Here is an 18,583-nt window from a genome sequence, read left to right on the forward strand (position 1 = left end):
TATCTTTGATTTTCCAACGATTTGTTACTGACTTTGTAAATTGATTTATCATGGAAAATCATCGCCAGTGATATTTGCGTGACATTCTTACTGACATTCTATGACATTTCAGACTGTCTATTGATTTGTTTATGATTTTCGTTGATCTGCAGTGATTTTCATTGACTCATTTCCATACGGGAGGTTCGTTGGTTCCTTATTAGGAGGAAATCCTTTGCTCTCTGCTGGGCTGTGAGTAAAAAAACGAGATGAGGAGTGGCCCTGCTGCTCGTCAGCTCTTCATAATTTCGTATGAAAACAAAAATGATTATGAGACGATAGAGCGAAAGTGTATAGCTGAAAAGGTCAAGGAGTGAACGAGAAAAAAAAATCAATTTTGTCCTGTGAATTTTAATTATGCTCCCTATTACACGACCACAGAAAATCATGTCGACAAGAGGTTTGATGGGGTTGCTTGCTGTCGGAAGAATAACTCCACCGACAATATAGAACCCCAATATTAGGCCTATGACATTTATAAGAAAGTGGACATTAAAAATATTTAAAATTCAATGTAGTTCTAATATTGTCGATCATGAAAATAATTAAAGAATGTATTGGAGTTCTATTTTCGCGTAGTGAGTTCTATATACTGTCGGGCATTGGAGTTCTATTGTCGGGTATTTTAAATATATTAGTTAAAAAAGGAGTTCTTATGTCTTTTGAGTTCTACGGTCGCCATATTGTTTGATGCTGCCAATTTAAGATAAATAATGAAGGCCATTTTTAATTGGCTAAATATAATTATATGATGCCTAAGAATTTGATTCGATATGCTCATTTATATATTTGCGTGTGAATTTTTAAAATAGAGCTCTGAATTGTCGATATGTTAATAGATAAAAAACTTTCGTCATTCAACTTTGCAGGTTGCCATGAACAGCAGGCGACTTCTGCAGTTGATGTAAACTAACTTGCCACATCGTTCAGAGTTTTAGTTATAGGCCCACACATAACTTTTATATATTCATCATTTTTACATGTGCATCAACATCTGGCCGTGAAGAAAAATTCCCTGGCGAATATTTGACAGACGCATCACTTATTCCTCGATCTGATGTATTTCACCTTGATCAGTTTCGACAAGTATGATGTATTAGAAATTCTAGATGAATTGACATATCGAATGATGCAATAGGCCTACTTTTTAAAAGTAATTTACAGAACATAAATTATGGAATGTGATAGGCCTACGAGTATGGATTTATTTCTAATAACCTATACATAGGCCTTTTTATATTTAAGAAACAGCTGGAGCCACGTCTATAATACGAGCCTATACAATAGCCTATACAGGCCTATAGCAGCAGCATCTAATATACACGCCAAAGGATATATAATAGTAGAAAAGAAAAAAATAATGCTCGGCGTTTAAAAGCTCTGATGCTGGCGCTGTTTTGTACCCCTGTATATTAGGTATTATTTTATATCTATAGAAAAAGAATAAGAGACGCGAGAGGAACGCGTTGTGGCGCGATCGATCAGCTTGGCTTACACATGTGCTGCTGCTCTTTTTATGTATACAACGCAGATATCATATATGACCAAGTTATTATATATTCGCGCCCAGCATAATATACAACAGCACAGCAGCTCCTTGTGTGCTGCTGTGTATACATGGCCTTTGCTGGTCGGCTATTAAGGGGATTGTGCGAATCGTTGTATAAACAGCAACACATCACACCAGGAGAGAGAGAGAAAAAAGGGGGGTATGGTGCTATTATGTTGCTGCTGCCTTTCTTCTTCTAAATAGCGACTATAAAGAATTGGCTACGTAGGATATATATAACAGTGAGAGGAAGGAAGGAAGGAAAAGCTTTTTTTAAAAAAAGGGGAGGCAGAAATGTCGCGCCGGATACAATATTAAAAGACGCGAAAAGAAGAAGAAAATGAAAACGTTTAAAGAGCTAGATATAACATATTAGACAATTTTCTAAGAACAGGTTCTCCACATCACACGGTCCTTGCGTATATATTGAGAGTCTATCATGTATATAATAACCTTATTTAAACCCCGGCCAGTCGCCCGCCCCCTTCCATCAGTAAAAAAAAAGGAAATGTTTAAAAAAGACTGATTTTTCGTCGTCCGACATATAATACACAGACCGGAAACTTGAAATCTCTCCATCAGCTCTTTCAGCAACACAGAGAGACCCGCAAAAAAAGAAAAAGATAAAATTTTATAAGGCCCGGAAAAAGAGTAGAATAAGAAAAAAAAAGAAAACGAACAATCACCCCCTATAGGGCAGCAGCAGCAGCAGCAGCTGTGTGCTTTCTATCTACACAAAGTACTTGGGACCTTTGCCTTGGTACAACATATATATCTAAGTAGACCCTATATATCTAGCCCTCTATATAGTATACCACTCAGCCAGCCAGCCAGGGATATATTGCGCCCGGCACAGCAGCACACAGCGTATAGCAGCAGCATAGAATAGCTCTTATAGATTGAAGAGTAGTATTGTGTCGTGCGTTCGTCGTCGTCGTCGTGTGCCGTTTACAACTGAATGAGATGGAACAATGGCCGGCATCACACAAGAAAGAAAAGCTTCGACCTTTTTTTATTGGTTTTTTACCATATATAGCTCCGCTTTTTCGATCTTTGCCGCCGCCTAAAAGGACCCTGACCGAATCCATTGGGGAAAAAAAAGAATAAGGTTTTTCTCATTCTCTCTTTCTCATCTATCGCTGAGACATTTGTGCTCTAGATCGTTGCTTTTCTCCGGCACTTTGGAGTTTGCTTTTGATGCTTTAGATATATATATATGTGTATTCCTTTTAGTATGTATGGAATTGTATAGGATTTTGTGAGGCTGTTGCTGCTGCTCTTTGTGTTGTTGTTTGGGAGAGAGGCAGCAGCAGCACTTTGCCCGATCTTTTCGCTTGTCGCTTTGCACGCCAAAGTCCACAGCAGCAGCCTTACACACATCAGTCGAACGCTTCTTCTCTTTCGCCTGCTGCTGCACACACAAAAGCCACGGAAAATTTCCAGCCCAGATAGTATTAAGTGCAGTTTGACAGTTTTCACTTCACTGGGCCGCTATATACAGCAGCTGGCCCAAAGGCACATCACAATCTTGGAGATGCTATGTACTTGATGGGATTCAATTTATAATAGATTCGCGCTGTCTACATCAGTATACAGCAGCAAACTCCTTTTTTTTGGCAACTTTATTTGTGAATCTTTTGTTGGAATTACGTACAATAAGTTTCTATATAGTCGACTGATTTGGCCACCTCTCTTTCGTATATGTAGGTAACCTATATAAGGAATTATAGGCTAGTAACATAGAATGAGTTGCGTCACTAGTAGACTTTAGTTATATTATAAGGACGTCAGCAACTTTTGAAGTATGTATAGATGTACAGCATGCACGTGTAGATATTAATGGAATATACATAGCCTATATGGACCAGCAAGGCCTGTATAGGGTTGCTATGTCCTATTATACGTACGTCATCGAAAGGCCTCTTGCTGTGTGCTACATGTTTCTTTCTATTCTCAAACTTTTGGCTTTCCTGTTTGATGTCATGTCTGCTGTGCCTATATTTCTCTCGAGATGTTGTTGAATGAATGCATATAGACTGTGCTGTTGCCCGGGTAGCAGCAAGAAGTGTGTAGGCCATATAACACGGACAGAAACGAGCCCCATCAGAAATAATATAGGCCTATATAATATAGCCTACATTGTCTATACAACATGTATATAGAACAATATAATATATACACAGACCTAAAAGTTTAATAATACTTGTATGTTATAGTTCTATACATAGATTTTGTCATCCATCCTTTACATATGCATATATTTGTAATAATACACAATGTAGCCTACGTATATTTGGTCTGTCGCTGTGTGTGTGCTGAAAATAATAATGTAATAGCCAAAATACTGTTTGCTGCTGGCTCCTGACATTCTATTATTCGCACATCCAACTCGTATATTGTGCTGCGTTTTGCAAGGGCCCAGCAAAAGCTTATTATTTCGTTTTGGTTACACAGCAGCACACGCTTGACAGAGCTTGTAATACGACCTTTATATATATTAAACCTGCACGGCCATATTATACACAGCAGCACTTAAAACCAAAGCATAATTTCAGAGTGGTCCAATCTATAGGTATATATTAATCCAGCAGTAGTAGCATATATTTATGTGAATAATGTTCTTCTGAGAAAAGCTGATGCGACGGGAAAGCTTCTACCTTGATGCCGATGCTTTAGCTTTGTGGAATTATTCCATTTTTAAAATATTTTCTGTTGCTTTTTAGATCTATATTTTTGTAATATAACATCCAGGGCACAGCACACACATCCAGCAGCAGCTATATAGACAACACAGTCTAGTCTCGCCCCTTCTTCTTATATTTCCCTCCCGCATATAAAGCCAAAGCGCCTGGCACGCTGGCTTTTTTTTTATAGTAATATTAGTACCAAAGGAGCGCGGCGGGCACACAAGCCGATCGATATAAGGAGCTATATAGCTCCTACTAGCTCTCTCCTGGCTCTAGTAGTAGTATACACACCCAGCCAAGAGCTTCGCTCTATACACGCAGCCGGTTGTATTATATATATCTATCGAAAGTGCTGATGCTTGGCGCACTGAACAACTTACAACAGCAGCAGCACCGGTTCCGTTCTCCTGTATATCCTACAGTGAGGTCAGCAGCAGCAGCAAACAAACAAAGTCTAATACATATAATAAAGAAATAACGTTGTAGGTAGACCAATGCCAGGAGCCATATAACACGAGACAAAGTCTGTATATATATACTATACAGGCCATTTAACCTATAGCGACACCCACATTAAACTGCGCAGTAGGATAGTGTTATTTATATATATATAATATGAAAGTTTAAATGCTCCAGCACAGCCAAAAGAGAGAGAAAAGCTGCACATATCAGGGTCTGGAGACTTTTTTTGATATTCGTATGACAGCGGAATAAATGATGCTGCCAACACATAGCAAAAAGGAGCCGCACGCGCTCGTGTTGTGTGCTCTGCCCTTTTGATTCTTCTTCTATACATCACGGCCCTGCTGCTGGTTGGCTGCTGCTGGCTGCTGGTCTATATACTATATACGTGTGCTGCGGTTTCGTTCGAACGAGAGCCAAAGAAATAGAGTGAGATGATGTGTCCCCCAGCTCCCACACACATATATATATCCTATCCGCAGCCCACCATGAGACGTGTGTGGATATATGCTCCTGCTGGAAAACGAAATATATGGACCTCTATATAGATCCTCCTGTGCAGCAGCATTGCTGTGGGTTTCACGCTGTATATATATACTTGAGTTATATAGACAAAAGAACTCGGCTCTTATAGCTCTCTCTTTCGTCTTCGATTCTTTTTGTGTTTCCAATCCATTTGACGGCACATCGAGACGGAAATAAGAGACGCCCCATTTATATATAAGAAAAGAGTCACGGCGTCCTGATGTGTATACCACAGCACAGCAGCATCAAACACATGCAGCAGAGAAAGAATTGCAGCTATAGTATATATATCTCCTCCTTTTAGACTGCTGTCTGCACTGCCGAGATGTCGTGTGCTATGGAGATTGGCAATCGAGATAATATATATATCAGCGAGCGAATCTTTTAGATGAGCTGCTGCACCACCCAGTGAGAATGGGGAGCAATCAGTTAACCACATCAACGCCCCTTGAAACCACATCCGTCTCCATTAACCACACCGTTGATGCTGCTGCAAACCCCCTCTCACCTATATCTAATATTATTTGATACATCAAATGCGTCGGCTGCTGCTGTGTCACATGTATATATAATGAAAAATGGTGCCAATCTAAACAAAGATGTGGAGACGCATATTGGCAATAAGCAAACACCGTTTGGCTGGCTGCATGGCTGATGGCTATGGCGAGCGTGTGCAACATCACTTTTGACTATATATAACAAATGAAATGTCGCGGGGAAAAAAAGGAAAACCCCATCAAAAAGACCGAAGAGAAGATTGTGCCAACTCGGTTCTCCACAGGCAACCAGCAGGGGTATAGCTATATATTACTACACATATAGGCCTATATATATATATATATATGGGGTATTCTGCTGCTGCTGCACAGTAGAGCTATATAGCGCGCGGTGTGAGGGCTCACGATCAATGAAAATGCTCAGCTCTCTCGCCAGCAGAGCGCCAACAAGAAGCTTTTTCGTCCCCCTATACCATCTTATATTATTATTAGATAGCAAAAGGCATGTGCTGCTGCTTCTGCTGTGTGTACGCAGCAGCTATTATATAGAATTTCAGCAGCCAAATATAATAATATATGTGAAAAAGATGTCGACTTTAATCAATTTCAACGTTTGATTGAGTTAGAACTATAATAAAAGAAATGTGTGTGGCTGAATCTTGACCTGTCTATTTATATATAGACTACTTGGCATTCTTTTGTATAGATTCAGATGAATAGAGAGACTCTCTTCTATTCCTATTCTTTTTTTCGGCTTATTTATCCTATAAGAGATGCTGCAGTGTGTGTGTGTTTATAGGAGAGAAGATGAGGCCATCACCCGGAAATATAGACAAGGCCAAAAAAAAGAATAAGAAAGAAGAAAAGTATATAGTTCTATAGCCATCTATAGCGCGCGTGGAGGAAAGATGAGAAGGGATCTACACACACACACACGCACACAAAAGGGATAGATTGGATCAAAGCCAAACTGCAGCGGTTCTATACAGCACAGCACACAGCCGAGAGCCAAAGAGGGGAAATGTATATAAACCCTATATGTGTGTGTATATATGCTGTGATGAAAAGACACCTCTTGTATTATTCTATCTATTTGAAGAGTGCGCCAGGTTTATAAATATATTTCTTTTGATTGTAATAATATCAATAGAATATTATTTAACTAGTTATAGATTGATGTTGTGGTTTTTACCTGGGCGAAGCTTGACACGACGATTGGCTAATGAGCCTCAATTGCGGATCCAAAATGGCCAATATCAAGAAGATCAAGACAGCCATTAGAGTGCTGCTGTTGTTCATTTTTCAACCCACAAAAACTTTTGGTTTTCTTTTGGGTTCTTGTAGTTTCAGTCTGATTTCGTCACTCACTGTTTGCAAATTGTATGCCAAATTTTCGGGGCTGTTAACTGACGGACGTCATTGGGTGGCGTTGTCTGCTGCTGCTGCTGGGAAAAGGATGACGTATTCGATTGTTTTATTGCGTGATGCTGGAATATAGCTATCGATAAAAAGACGAGGGCGTCGTCTGATGCTGAAGGAGGATGTTCTGAGAGCTAGTCTCGTCGTCTTCAGCACAAAACACATCAGGGCGAGCTGCAACACCCAAGTAAATAGGAGGACAGATCTCACTCTCCTAGACTGGAAATATTATATATCCGGCCGGAGGGGGGAGTATAAAGAGAGGAGGGGCGATTGTGTCACACACGACCAACAACCCAATGACGTCGGCCCTCTCCTTTGATCATCTATTTAAGTCGCAAAATATCTAACAGCCGAGAGGCGAATGATTATAAGTCGATGATGAAAAATAATAACGTAATAGAATAGAACAACTGTCGGCACTGCTGCTGCTGCTCAGAGATTGAACGACACTGGCGTCACAGCACATCATCTGAAAGTCCCTTTTCGATTTTGTCAACGTATTATCTAAGAATCTCTCTGAACGTTTGAATTGCAGCAATTAATCCGAGTGTGTAAAATCAATTGTTCTATTTTCTATTATTCTATTTGGATTCAAATTGTCGTCAGCACGGAAACACTTTGCACTTGATACACGGCAGAGAACACAATTCACACGGCACGACCATCACACATTCACCATCAACTGAAAAGCACCGCACGAGTTTGACCCACTTGAATGGCTCCTTAATTGCTCCTTATTTCATTTCAATTAATCGATTGTGCGATGAGGTATAGTACATGTCACTGGGCAACTCGTCTTGTCCACTCACTTTTGAGCCCGATGGGATAAAACACCTCGCAGCACTGCTGTTTCTGCAATTCAGAAGCGATCATTTAGACAAATTTCAAGTAATAATTAAGTGTCCGGAATAATCACTATGTGTGGCGGGAAAAATGAAATCAAATTCAAAAATGGCGAAAAATCTCCGCTGGGTAAACAGAAATTTAATTTTTGTTTCTTTTAGACACTTTTTTCCCAACACACACAGCACAGCACACACGAAACAATTCCCCCAAAAATATAGGAGCGACTGCTGCTGATGTTTGGCTGCTGCTGTGAAAGACCTCGCCCGACTCGAGACTGGGCACTCGCGTCGTCGTGACTCGGATCTAAAAGGCGGCATCTGCGCCTTGTACGTATATCATGTCTTGCCCAGCCCAGCGCACAGCAGAGTATATAGCTACACTACGCGCCGAACGCGACCAGCAGCAGCAGCTCCTTCATCTGCTGCTGCTGCTGCTGCTGGGTTCTAATATTTGTTTGTTGTTTCTATTAGAGGAGACACAGCAGCACGCGCGGGTGCTGCTGGGCTTTGTATATTTGCGCTGATAAATATATTCGTCGTTTCATAAATTATGATTATTAAGGGTCATACTGTTTGGCCCGCCCGCCTCTGTGTGTGTGTGTGTAAGGGGATCTATGCTTATAAATATTCAAAAGCGTCGAGAAGAGAGACGCTATATGTTTTTTTAATTGCGGTAAATTGAATTAGGAGCCGTATAGCAGCACACACAAGCAAGGAGCTCCGCTTGTTTATATTGTGATGGCAAAACTCCTCCCACATCGCTGTACTATAGAGTTTCCCCTGCTGTGATGTGCTGTGCAGCAGCAGCAGAGTTTTCCAGCGAAACATATATATACGCCATAGCTGGCTCCTGAGCTGCTTACAGGAGTGGCAGCAGCAGCATCGATTCTCATCCCCAGCACACGCAGCAGCAGACATATACAGCCTCAAGCTCCTCTCAGCTAGGAGCGCATCAGAGCGCGAGCGGCCTTTATATATATCTAACACACAGCGCACACAAATCCAATGGTTGTGTAGCGCAGCACCGCACACGAGACGGCGGCCACACCCACATCGCCACACACACACAAGTCTCTCCCCCCCCCCGTAAATCGTTTCCTTTTGAAGAGAAAATTGCCTATAATGTGGAGCTACAAATGAAACACGTCTATACATCTAAATGTAGACTAACAATAGGCTATATCTATTAGTGTCTATCAAATACATAATTCAATTCACGCACCAATTGTGGTGGTCTGTTGTATATGTTTATATCTATATATACTAATGGTTTAATAGATTCGCCAATTATATTTTTCAGCACCGATGTAAGAATATACGTCGTACAATGATGTGGAAATATGCTGAAGAGTCGTCAGCACACGTGCTGCGCCTCAGAGTATAATATATATAGAAAAAGTCCTTGAATTGATCTAATATAAAAAATATTACGTCATCAATCGAGAAGGGTCTCCCGCATTGTCTGCGTGTCCCGATTGTATTTCCGTGTGCTTCTTTTATATATTTGATATTTTTCTGCTCTATCCGAAAGAGAAGCACAGCACACACACACACACACACAGCGATATATTATTATATGTACATGTATATATTTTGGTTGGGGTTCTAAACAACAACAACAGTATATAGGATATATAGACACAACATATATAGCGCAATCTCGCATGTCTTATATATTATATTCCTTCTTCCCCAGCTTTATACACAACATATATAGACGTGATTATTTATTCCGGCATGTTTGTTTGTTCTGCGAAGTCTACAATCGTCTTGTTTTGTTGTAGTATATACATTTCCCATTTGTGTTATCGATTTTACGTCACGTTTTTTATTGTGCTGGGGATGAGGGGGGGGGTCGTCCGTTTTTCTCGAAGGTTTAGAGTCGCACACGGGCGATATTATTGCCACATATTGTAATAGTTATATATCTGCAATACGAGACAATTGACATGCTGGCGGCCATCGCGCATCAGATCTTTGATGTGCTGATTGCGTCGAAATCTAACGGCCACGTGCGACATTCTCTCTCGGTACATGTGGCGTATCCTCCATAATGACTGCGGTTTATTTTCAGCTTTTCGCCAACCGTATATAAGAGGAGCCCTCCGTCCATATCAAAACTGTGGGGTGGAAAAACTTTTGTGTGTGTGTTTTCACAGAAACTGCCAAAAGACCGTGGTGCCTTGTCTCTTTTGTGGACAAGGAGATATGGGAAAAAGAGCTCGAATCTTTGACAGCGTCAGAAAAATATAAAGAAGAAGAACTCTTGCGGAATAATAACCCCAACAGCAGCGCAGCAGCATCCAAGAGAGAGAGAGAGCTCCGTTGTTCTCAATTGACGTGATGCCACTGCAGCAGCAGCAGCAGCAGCAGTCTGACATATATAGGCGTCTAAATATTTATTAGATATTATTTTGGCCCACCTCTCTTTTGTTTTTTTCGTCAAAAGAAAATAAAAACCTTTTACAATAATCTAAAAGCGACGGGGCTCTTATCTCTCTCCTATTCTTGTTTCATTCAACAGTTTGACATTTAAAAAAAAGATTTTTGCGCAGCTTCTGCTGCTGTGTACACACATAGGCCTACTCTGAGAGATCGACACAGCAGCTAGAGAAATCGATTACTCTCTTTCTCTCCCCGGTCTAGAAATATATAATAGAGGGCATGGCTATTTTTGTTTGTTCATGTACATCCCCGTGCGATATGTGTGTGTGTGTACCATCACGGCAAAAAATATGTTTGTAATATGCTGTGCGCGCAGCACTATAGATATTTCTACGGGCGTCTGTGCTGCTGTCCACGCGCGTGGTCACAACATCATTAGGGCACTCATCCACCATCTCGAAAAGGAAGAAGCCCCTTTCCTCTCTCTCTCTCTCTCTCAAGAAGAAAGAGAACAAACATTTCAATCTCTCTAATGGACATATTTTTCGTATAAGCCCCACACCCGCGTAATGGTAGAGAAAAGCATCAGTCGATATTTGGCGAGTCCAAGTGGCAGTTCAAATACTACTCGCTCACAAGAAATGGCAGTTTGAATACTACTACAACTCGGAGCAGACGACTATCTCCATCAGCCCATTGCTGCCCTTTCACAGTTCTAAACAAAAGTCTATATGATATAGCCAAAACAGAATATAGAATATGTATCGATCATTGAAATATATAATTCAGGTGAATTTCTATATCTTTATTCGAAAGATAAATATGTCGTTCCGCCTGTAGATGTCGTTGTACGGTTAAACGGCTCTAAAATGACGCCATCAATTCCTAATATTTTGACATCGAACATTTTCGCCGACGCCCAGCATCAATTTCCTCCACCCCCCCTCCCCCCCCCCACAAAAAAATGACAAAAATTCAATTCGTGTGAAATAATACGGGTTGCGTAACGAGGTGAAAATTCGTGGGTAAAAAATAAAAAGGACGACAGGGGTGTGTGCCAGATACATAAAAGCTCGAAATGAGACTATCGATTTTCTGCTGGCATCCCTCTCTTGCCATCAGGAGAGGAGCAGCAGCACTGTGCATGTGCCGTGTGTATATATATGTGGCGCAGCATCGGGGCATGCAGCAGCACGTTCTTAATATCTAAAGACACATCACGACGAGGAATCCTTTTCTTCTTATATATTCATATGGCTGCTGCTGCTGCTGCTGCAGTCACGTGTCGTTTGATGTCTCTTTTTATATGCTATGCTATATAGCTGCTGGCTGGAGACGACTATTTTGTCATCATCATTCAACTAATGAATGCAGACAATCCAGTTGGTGTCAACCGTCCCAGCATTCAACGTCCGTGTCGTTTGCTGCTGTGCTGTGTCTGTCCTATTGCTCCTGATGTCGTTAATCTTATTCATGAGACTCCTTGTCCTCTATTATCATCTTTTTGTCGCACTCGTCTATATGATGTGTGTGTGTGTGTCTGCTCTTGTAGATGTATATACAGCGCAGCTCTTTCATCACAAACACTTTTGTGTGTGTATGTTGAGGTGTCATCCTGCCTTATCCAAGTCATCGTCCTATACATCTTATAGAGAAATGAGTAGGACGGTGTTAGACTTTTGCTTTGACTCTTCTTATATAATGGGTCGACAAACGGCTTAATTAATTCAACGGTGCATAATAACGAGTGCCCCGCATATTTACAAGACTGCTGCGTGCTGTCGTCTGCGCTGTGGAATTTGGCTAATTTATTGAAATGCGGTCTAACATATTGAAATAAAACGCAAAAGTTTGAATTGTAGCCTAATATAATCATGAAATTCTTTGAATGGATGTAAGATGTGATCGATGCCATTTAGATGGAATGAGATGGATATACGTGCAGATGATGATGGCATTTCAGTCAATAATAGCGCAACAATATACATTAATAGGCCCCTATCTATAATTTTTATGCGTGTTGTATTGAGTAATTTCATTACGCAACGATATCAGGAACCGTGAGTATAAGCAATCTATATGGGGGCGTTGATCCTATAAATAAACGTAGAAAGACACGCCCTTGCGTCTATTTATAGCCCAGCGCAAACACCGGCAAACACCTCAATTCTTAATGATGTGTAGGCTATAGACTAGAAAGGTGTGGCAGTATACATTCACCAAACAAATATATATATATATATATAGCGAGTTTGATAAACCTGTCGGCGTGAAATTGAATCGGATACAAGTCATTTCAAGTCAACCTACGTCACTCCAGTCTCGCCTCAGCCTCTCTTGCCCAAGTTGTACTTGATTTTGATGTTGACATCGTCTTAATTCAAGAACCTTATGCGCTGCCTTCCTTTCCTCCGGTAGTCGCAAATGTCCCACCTGGCTTTTCGTCTTATCATCAACTTTCCGATGATCATGCTTACGGTTCTGCCATTTTAATTCGTGATTCAATTGCTAGTGCGGGCAAACTTGTCTGTCGGCATATTTCAAACTTTGCTGCCTGTGTTGAACTTAAAACCAATGCTGGTCCATTACGTCTAGCCTCTGTTTATCTTCGCCCTTCCATGACTAATTTTTCGGCCTCAGTCACTCCGATCTTTGATGCGGTTGCCGCTCCCTTTACCATCATTGGAACTGATGCTAACGCCAGGTCTCAGCTATGGAACAGCAAGTCATGTGACAAGCGTGGCTCTGAGTTGGTGTCAATGTTGACTACTTTCAAATTAAATGTGGTTAATCGGCTGATTACTGAGCTTGACTTCATTCCTTCTGGCACATCTTTTGTAGATCTCACTCTTGCTGGCGACAAAGTCAGAGTTGATCGTTGGCTCTATCTCGCTACTCCTTCGCTCTCCGACCATCCGTACATTTTCTTTGAAATCGATCATGTTGTTTTTGCCCCCAAGCCTCAAAGGAAACCCTTTAGTCCGTCAGTCCCAAAGCTTCCATGTGTTAATCGGGATCTCTTTTCCTCAAAATTGAAGTTCGCTCTTTCTCGTCTGCCCTCTCCTGTGCAAGCGGACTCCGTTGAGCAAGTTGAGCATCAAATTTCACATCTCGTCTCGGCGATTTCAACGTGCGCGATGGAAGCAAAAGTCTCGCTACCTGCCAAGCCAGTAATTAAGGGCATGCCATGGTGGACCGTGGATCTCTGTGCTCTTCGGAGTAAAGCTCGCTTCCACCACAAGGCCTGGTCAAAACACAAGAATGCGGACAGTGAACTTCTGTACCGCCGTAGCAAAGCCGTTTACCAACGGGCACTAAGAGCGGCTAAGTGTTGTGCTTGGAAGAAGTTTAGGGAGAGCGCGAGCGATGGTGATGTTTTTCGGGCCCTGTCCGACTTCACTGGTAAATCAAGGTCTATTCAGCTCTCCTCGGAAATTCTCATCGACGGGACTCTCACGTCCGATCCGGTCGCGATTGCTGATGGTTGCGCTCGGCACTTTTTTCCAGTTGAACCTCCGTCTGACTCATCTCACTCTGAGATAGAAGCTACTGCCTGGTCCGCTCTCTCCCTCTCTCTTGATGAGACTCCCCCTGTCATTTCCGACTGGGAGTTTGAGACCGCTGCACGTTTGTTGAACTCCAAGTCTGCCCCTGGTCCTGATGGCTTATCTGCCGATCTTTTACTGTTTAGCCTTCCGCTGGTAAAGCCGTTTCTTCTGGTTATCCTGAATGCCTGCATCTCTCTGTGTTTCTTTCCGGTTTCGTGGAAGATCGCAAAGGTTGTTGTTATTGGCAAGCAAAACAAGAGCGATTACTCTACTCTAAATAGCTACAGGCCAATCAGTCTTGTATCCAACCTGGCAAAATTCCTTGAGAAAGTGATACTCGGCCGGCTCGCCTGGTTTGCTAGTGTTAACGGGTGGTTCTGCGTTGATCAACATGGCTTTAGAGAAAATCGCTCTACTGAAACTGCGGCGCACTCTTTGGTGAATTACATTGAAGATGCGTTTTTTGATCAAAAAGTCTGTGCGTCCGCGTTTTTGGACATCAAAAGCGCGTTTGACTCGGCGTGGCATCCCGCTATAATTTCGGCTCTTGTTAACCGTGGGTGTCCCATCTACCTAACCAAAATTGTTGACAGCTTTCTCTCCAATAGACAGGCATGTTTTTCTATAAATGAGTATTGCCTTAAACGGAATGTTAACCTTGGGTGTCCACAAGGAGGGGTCCTGTCCCCCTTCCTTTGGAATCTGCTTGTAGACGATCTCCTCCGCATTCCGTTCCCGTTTCCAACTAAATTTAGTGGTTATGCCGATGATGCAAATATCGCAACGGTGCACAAGGACCCAAGCATCGCCACTCACAATCTGCAACTGGCATGTGACTCAATTGGAAAGTGGCTCGCCACCAAAAAATTGTTTCTCAACGCAGCTAAAACTGTTTTAGTCGTTTTCTCTCGCAAGCAAATCACTTGGGCCAATCTCTCCGTTCTAATCGATGGCACTAAAATTTTTCCATCCCACTCTGCTTCATTTCTCGGCCTCGTCTTGGACACCAAACTTAACTGGGCAAATCATATCCAAGCTAAGTGTGTTTCTGCTAAACGGGCTATGATGGCTGTTAGCAGCTGTCTTCGGCAGTCGTTTGGTGCTGATTGTAAACGCTTACGCTTTCTATATTCCTCCGCTGTTGAACCCATCTTTACCTATGGTTGCTCGGTCTGGGTGTCCAGCTTGAGAACGAAAGCGGGTATCAAGAAGGTTCGCTCATTCCAACGCACAATTTGCCGCATCATTGCCTGTGCTTTTAAAACTGCCCCGACTGAATCCCTCATTCTTCTCTCTAATCTTTTACCTCTTGACCTCAGAATCTTAGAAATCGCCACTCTGCGTCTCCTCTCTCATCCGCCTGGGTTGGTTTTCTCAAAAGCTTCACGCGACTTCATTTGCAAACGACTCTCCTTCGTGAACAATGACCACTTGCTGCCTCGTGTCAGTTTTCCTCTTCTCACCAACTGCCCACCCTGGAACATCCTTCTCTTCAGCTCTCTGCTTTCGTCCGTGGCTATCCCTCTCCTTCCAAGCACTCCCAGCACCCTCTATTGCTTTATTCGTGCCCACCACAGGCGTGGTGCGGCTGGTTTCTGTGTTGTGTTCACCGACTCTAGTGCAGTCCGCGAGATTCTTAATTTCTCACTTCCCCCAGCGATCTCTTTCCGCACCGGCATGAGTTTAGCCTTTTCTACGGCCTTGGAGAAAATTGGAGAATACCGGCCAGCTTTCTCTGCGTGCGAGATTTTTGTATCAGAACAACTAATTTTTATGCAGCCTGCGACCAAGCTCTATCCCATCGAGGCAAGAAATCTGGCCCTTCTTGCGACTTTCGGCAGTTTCTGCCATATTTTTACTACTGCGATTGCTAAATCTCCGGGTCTCATCCTGGCCCGTTTCTGGGCGCAAGCTCCTTCTCCTTTCTCGTCTTTGTTAGTCCCTTTTTCCCCATTACACGTGAAACATCTGATTAGGTCCACGCTATGGGATATCTGGAGCAATGAGTGGTCCTCCATACCGACTAATTTTAGTGCCAAAGCCTTCTTCCCAGTTGTGCGGTCTGCCAATGTGCTTCTTGAACGTAGAACTAATGCCACCTCTACCCAGCTTATCACCGGACACTGCTTCCTAAATTCTTATCTACACCGTTTTGGCCTCTCTCCTTCCGCTTCCTGCCTGTGTGGTGCCCCCTCCGAGACTATTCCACATTTCATTCTTCACTGCCCTATATTCTCATCTCTCAGATCAACCCTAGTCGATGTCGTCTCTTCCAGTGGTCATCCCTGGCCACCTCCTCTTCATATCTTTCCTCAGTGTAACCTTCTATGGAATGCCCTTACCGTTTTTGTTTCTCGCTCCAAACGCCTCATCCGCAAAAAACGCGTGTGGTGAGTGCCGTCTATGTTTGTTTTTGTTTGTTTTTTTCCTATAGGCCACCTGCACTTCCCAGTTTTTATCTGCCCGGTTTATTGTGGTTTGGGCCCACTGACTCCTGTCACTGGTGACCTCAGTCCGCCGACGGGTCAACGATAAGTCTTTCGCCACTCTTGCGGAACGGCTCCCTTCGCAGACTGGTGCTGTGCAAACGGGATGCTGTCGCCGGCAATTTCGTGTGCGGAATTTTATTTTCTCTTAGTCCGTTTTAGCCTGTCATTCTCCATTCTCCTCTGTTGTCCGAGTGTTCGTTTTGTTCTTACTTTAATTTCTTGGCTTGTTCATCCACCTCCCTATCATCATTTTCTCTCATGGTCTCGTCTCTACATTTAACCCCGCCTCCTCTCTACCCTCGATTCTGCATCTATAAACGGTGATATGTCTTGAGGGGCTGTTTCCCGCCGCCACGGGTGGCCGCACCAACATATGCGGCTCCGGATCGGTAGGGACAGCAAGAGGGAAGGCGCGGTCTGTTTCCGTGATGCCACTCCCCGCCTCCTCTCTACTTTTGAGTCTGCACCTATAAACGGTGGTATGTCTCGAAAGGTCTTCTTCGCCATTTCGGGTGGCCGCACCACAACATGCGGCTCCGTGCTGGCGGGGAGGGCAAGAGGAGAGGCCGGTCGGATCTTTTCCAATAACTGAAGCCTGAGAGAGTGGATGCCAATGCTTCCGTCCGTTAAGCCAAAATTCCCTCTGGTCGCTCTGTTTATATGCATCGTCCCTCCCCCTGACAGAGCAAACCCCACCACATGCCCGCACTAGTGCCGCCGTCAGGCCCAGCTCCCCTTTCGTATCGTACCTTTGCTATTTTGTGTCTCTTCCAACCCCCTTGTACATATGTAATTTTGTTAAATTGGACGTAATAAACTTGGGCAACACTCGGCCTCCGAGTCTCTGCCCAATTTAAACATTAAAAAAAAAAAAAAAAAAAAAAAAAAAACAATGTAGCCTATTTGATACGCCATACTAAATCGTGGCCGATCGTGGGTAAATTTATTTATAGAATTGATTAAATAAATAAATATTTTTATAGCTTGGTCTGGATATATCCCGTATCGACCTATGTATAGGCTACAAGGAATGGGCCACAGGTGCGAGTGAGACCAGATTAATATAGCTATATGGTGCTGTGAGTTTTTATTATATAATGGAAGTCCATGTACTATATAAGGACCCTGATGCTGGTTCGCTATAGGCCTATACATATAAAACTAAATTGGATTTTTCCAGTTGGTTGAATGATCCCATTTTTCTCTTGAACAAAAAAAAAGGGCCAACTGCTGATGCTGTGGGACCTGTTTTCATTGATAAGTCCCAAAGTCCAATAACACTTTTGTGTGTGTAGTATAGGCTATATTTTCGTACACATTGACCTTTTATTACATATAATAATAATACCTATATAAGAAAGACTATTATAGCATCTAATCTTATACTTTGTGATGGCCTCTATAGGCCTATATAAAATACAGGGGAATGACTTTTGTTATTTCATCTGTATTATTATATATATCGACTTTTTAATACCCAGAAAAATATTATCAATAAATCAATTATAGTACGTGGGATTAAATATTCGTTTCATTGCACAAAACATAGACGTGTATAGGCCTATATAAAACTTGGAGTTCTATTAATTTATCTTATATGAATTATACCCACATGCAGAACGCATTGACTAGCGCATTGATTCATCTATTTAGTTATTTTTTTCGTTTCTGAAACTTTGATTGAAAACTTGATTTCGCTTGATTTCTTAAATGACAACTGTACGCTATAGACCGGATGAAGTCTGGGAGTCATGTATTGTATTTCCCAGCAGCGCTAAATATCATTCTATATTATAGGTTCATCTTGGTATATTATATGATGTGGAAGAAACATAAAGAGGCCCAGCAGAACGCAGATGACAATAGCCGATAAAAATGTTTCAAGGGAAAAGCGGAAGTGAAAGTCGTTATGTATAGTATACATAGGCTGTATATAGGAATTCGGGATATCTGCTGCATAACATGTAGAGAGGCAGAATAATAAAGATGGGGCTTTTATATACATCTCAAATTCCAAGAAAATGGTAAAAAGGGGAGTGAGTATAGGATTCTAAATTACAAAGAAAGGAAAGGAGAGCGTTGCTGCTGCTTTGCTGATATTTAACCGTACATCGTACTATATTTCCGAACTAGAA

At 42.2% G+C, this 18,583-nt stretch overlaps 1 protein-coding gene across 2 annotated transcripts in view; it reads right to left on the bottom strand.

Moving 5' to 3' along the window:
* The window catches only part of LOC124349654 (gamma-aminobutyric acid receptor subunit beta-like), a 46,974-nt gene that overhangs the window by 22,643 nt on the left and 5,748 nt on the right, over positions 1–18,583 (bottom strand). Inside the window, exons 2-3 of one of the 2 annotated variants that reach the window (XM_046800422.1) lie at positions 11,925–11,928; positions 6,952–7,086 (exon numbers count right to left, since the gene is read on the bottom strand). In XM_046800422.1, coding sequence (XP_046656378.1) covers positions 6,952–7,058 — 107 coding nt within the window. In that variant the 5' untranslated portion in view covers positions 7,059–7,086; positions 11,925–11,928. Of the gene's footprint in view, positions 1–6,951; positions 8,429–11,924; positions 11,929–18,583 lie in introns of those variants that run through there. The other variant, XM_046800423.1, reaches the window with a different exon arrangement.

The sequence above is a fragment of the Daphnia pulicaria genome, chromosome 7, assembly GCF_021234035.1.
Source record: "Daphnia pulicaria isolate SC F1-1A chromosome 7, SC_F0-13Bv2, whole genome shotgun sequence".
In the NCBI taxonomy this organism is placed as follows: domain Eukaryota; kingdom Metazoa; phylum Arthropoda; class Branchiopoda; order Diplostraca; family Daphniidae; genus Daphnia; species Daphnia pulicaria.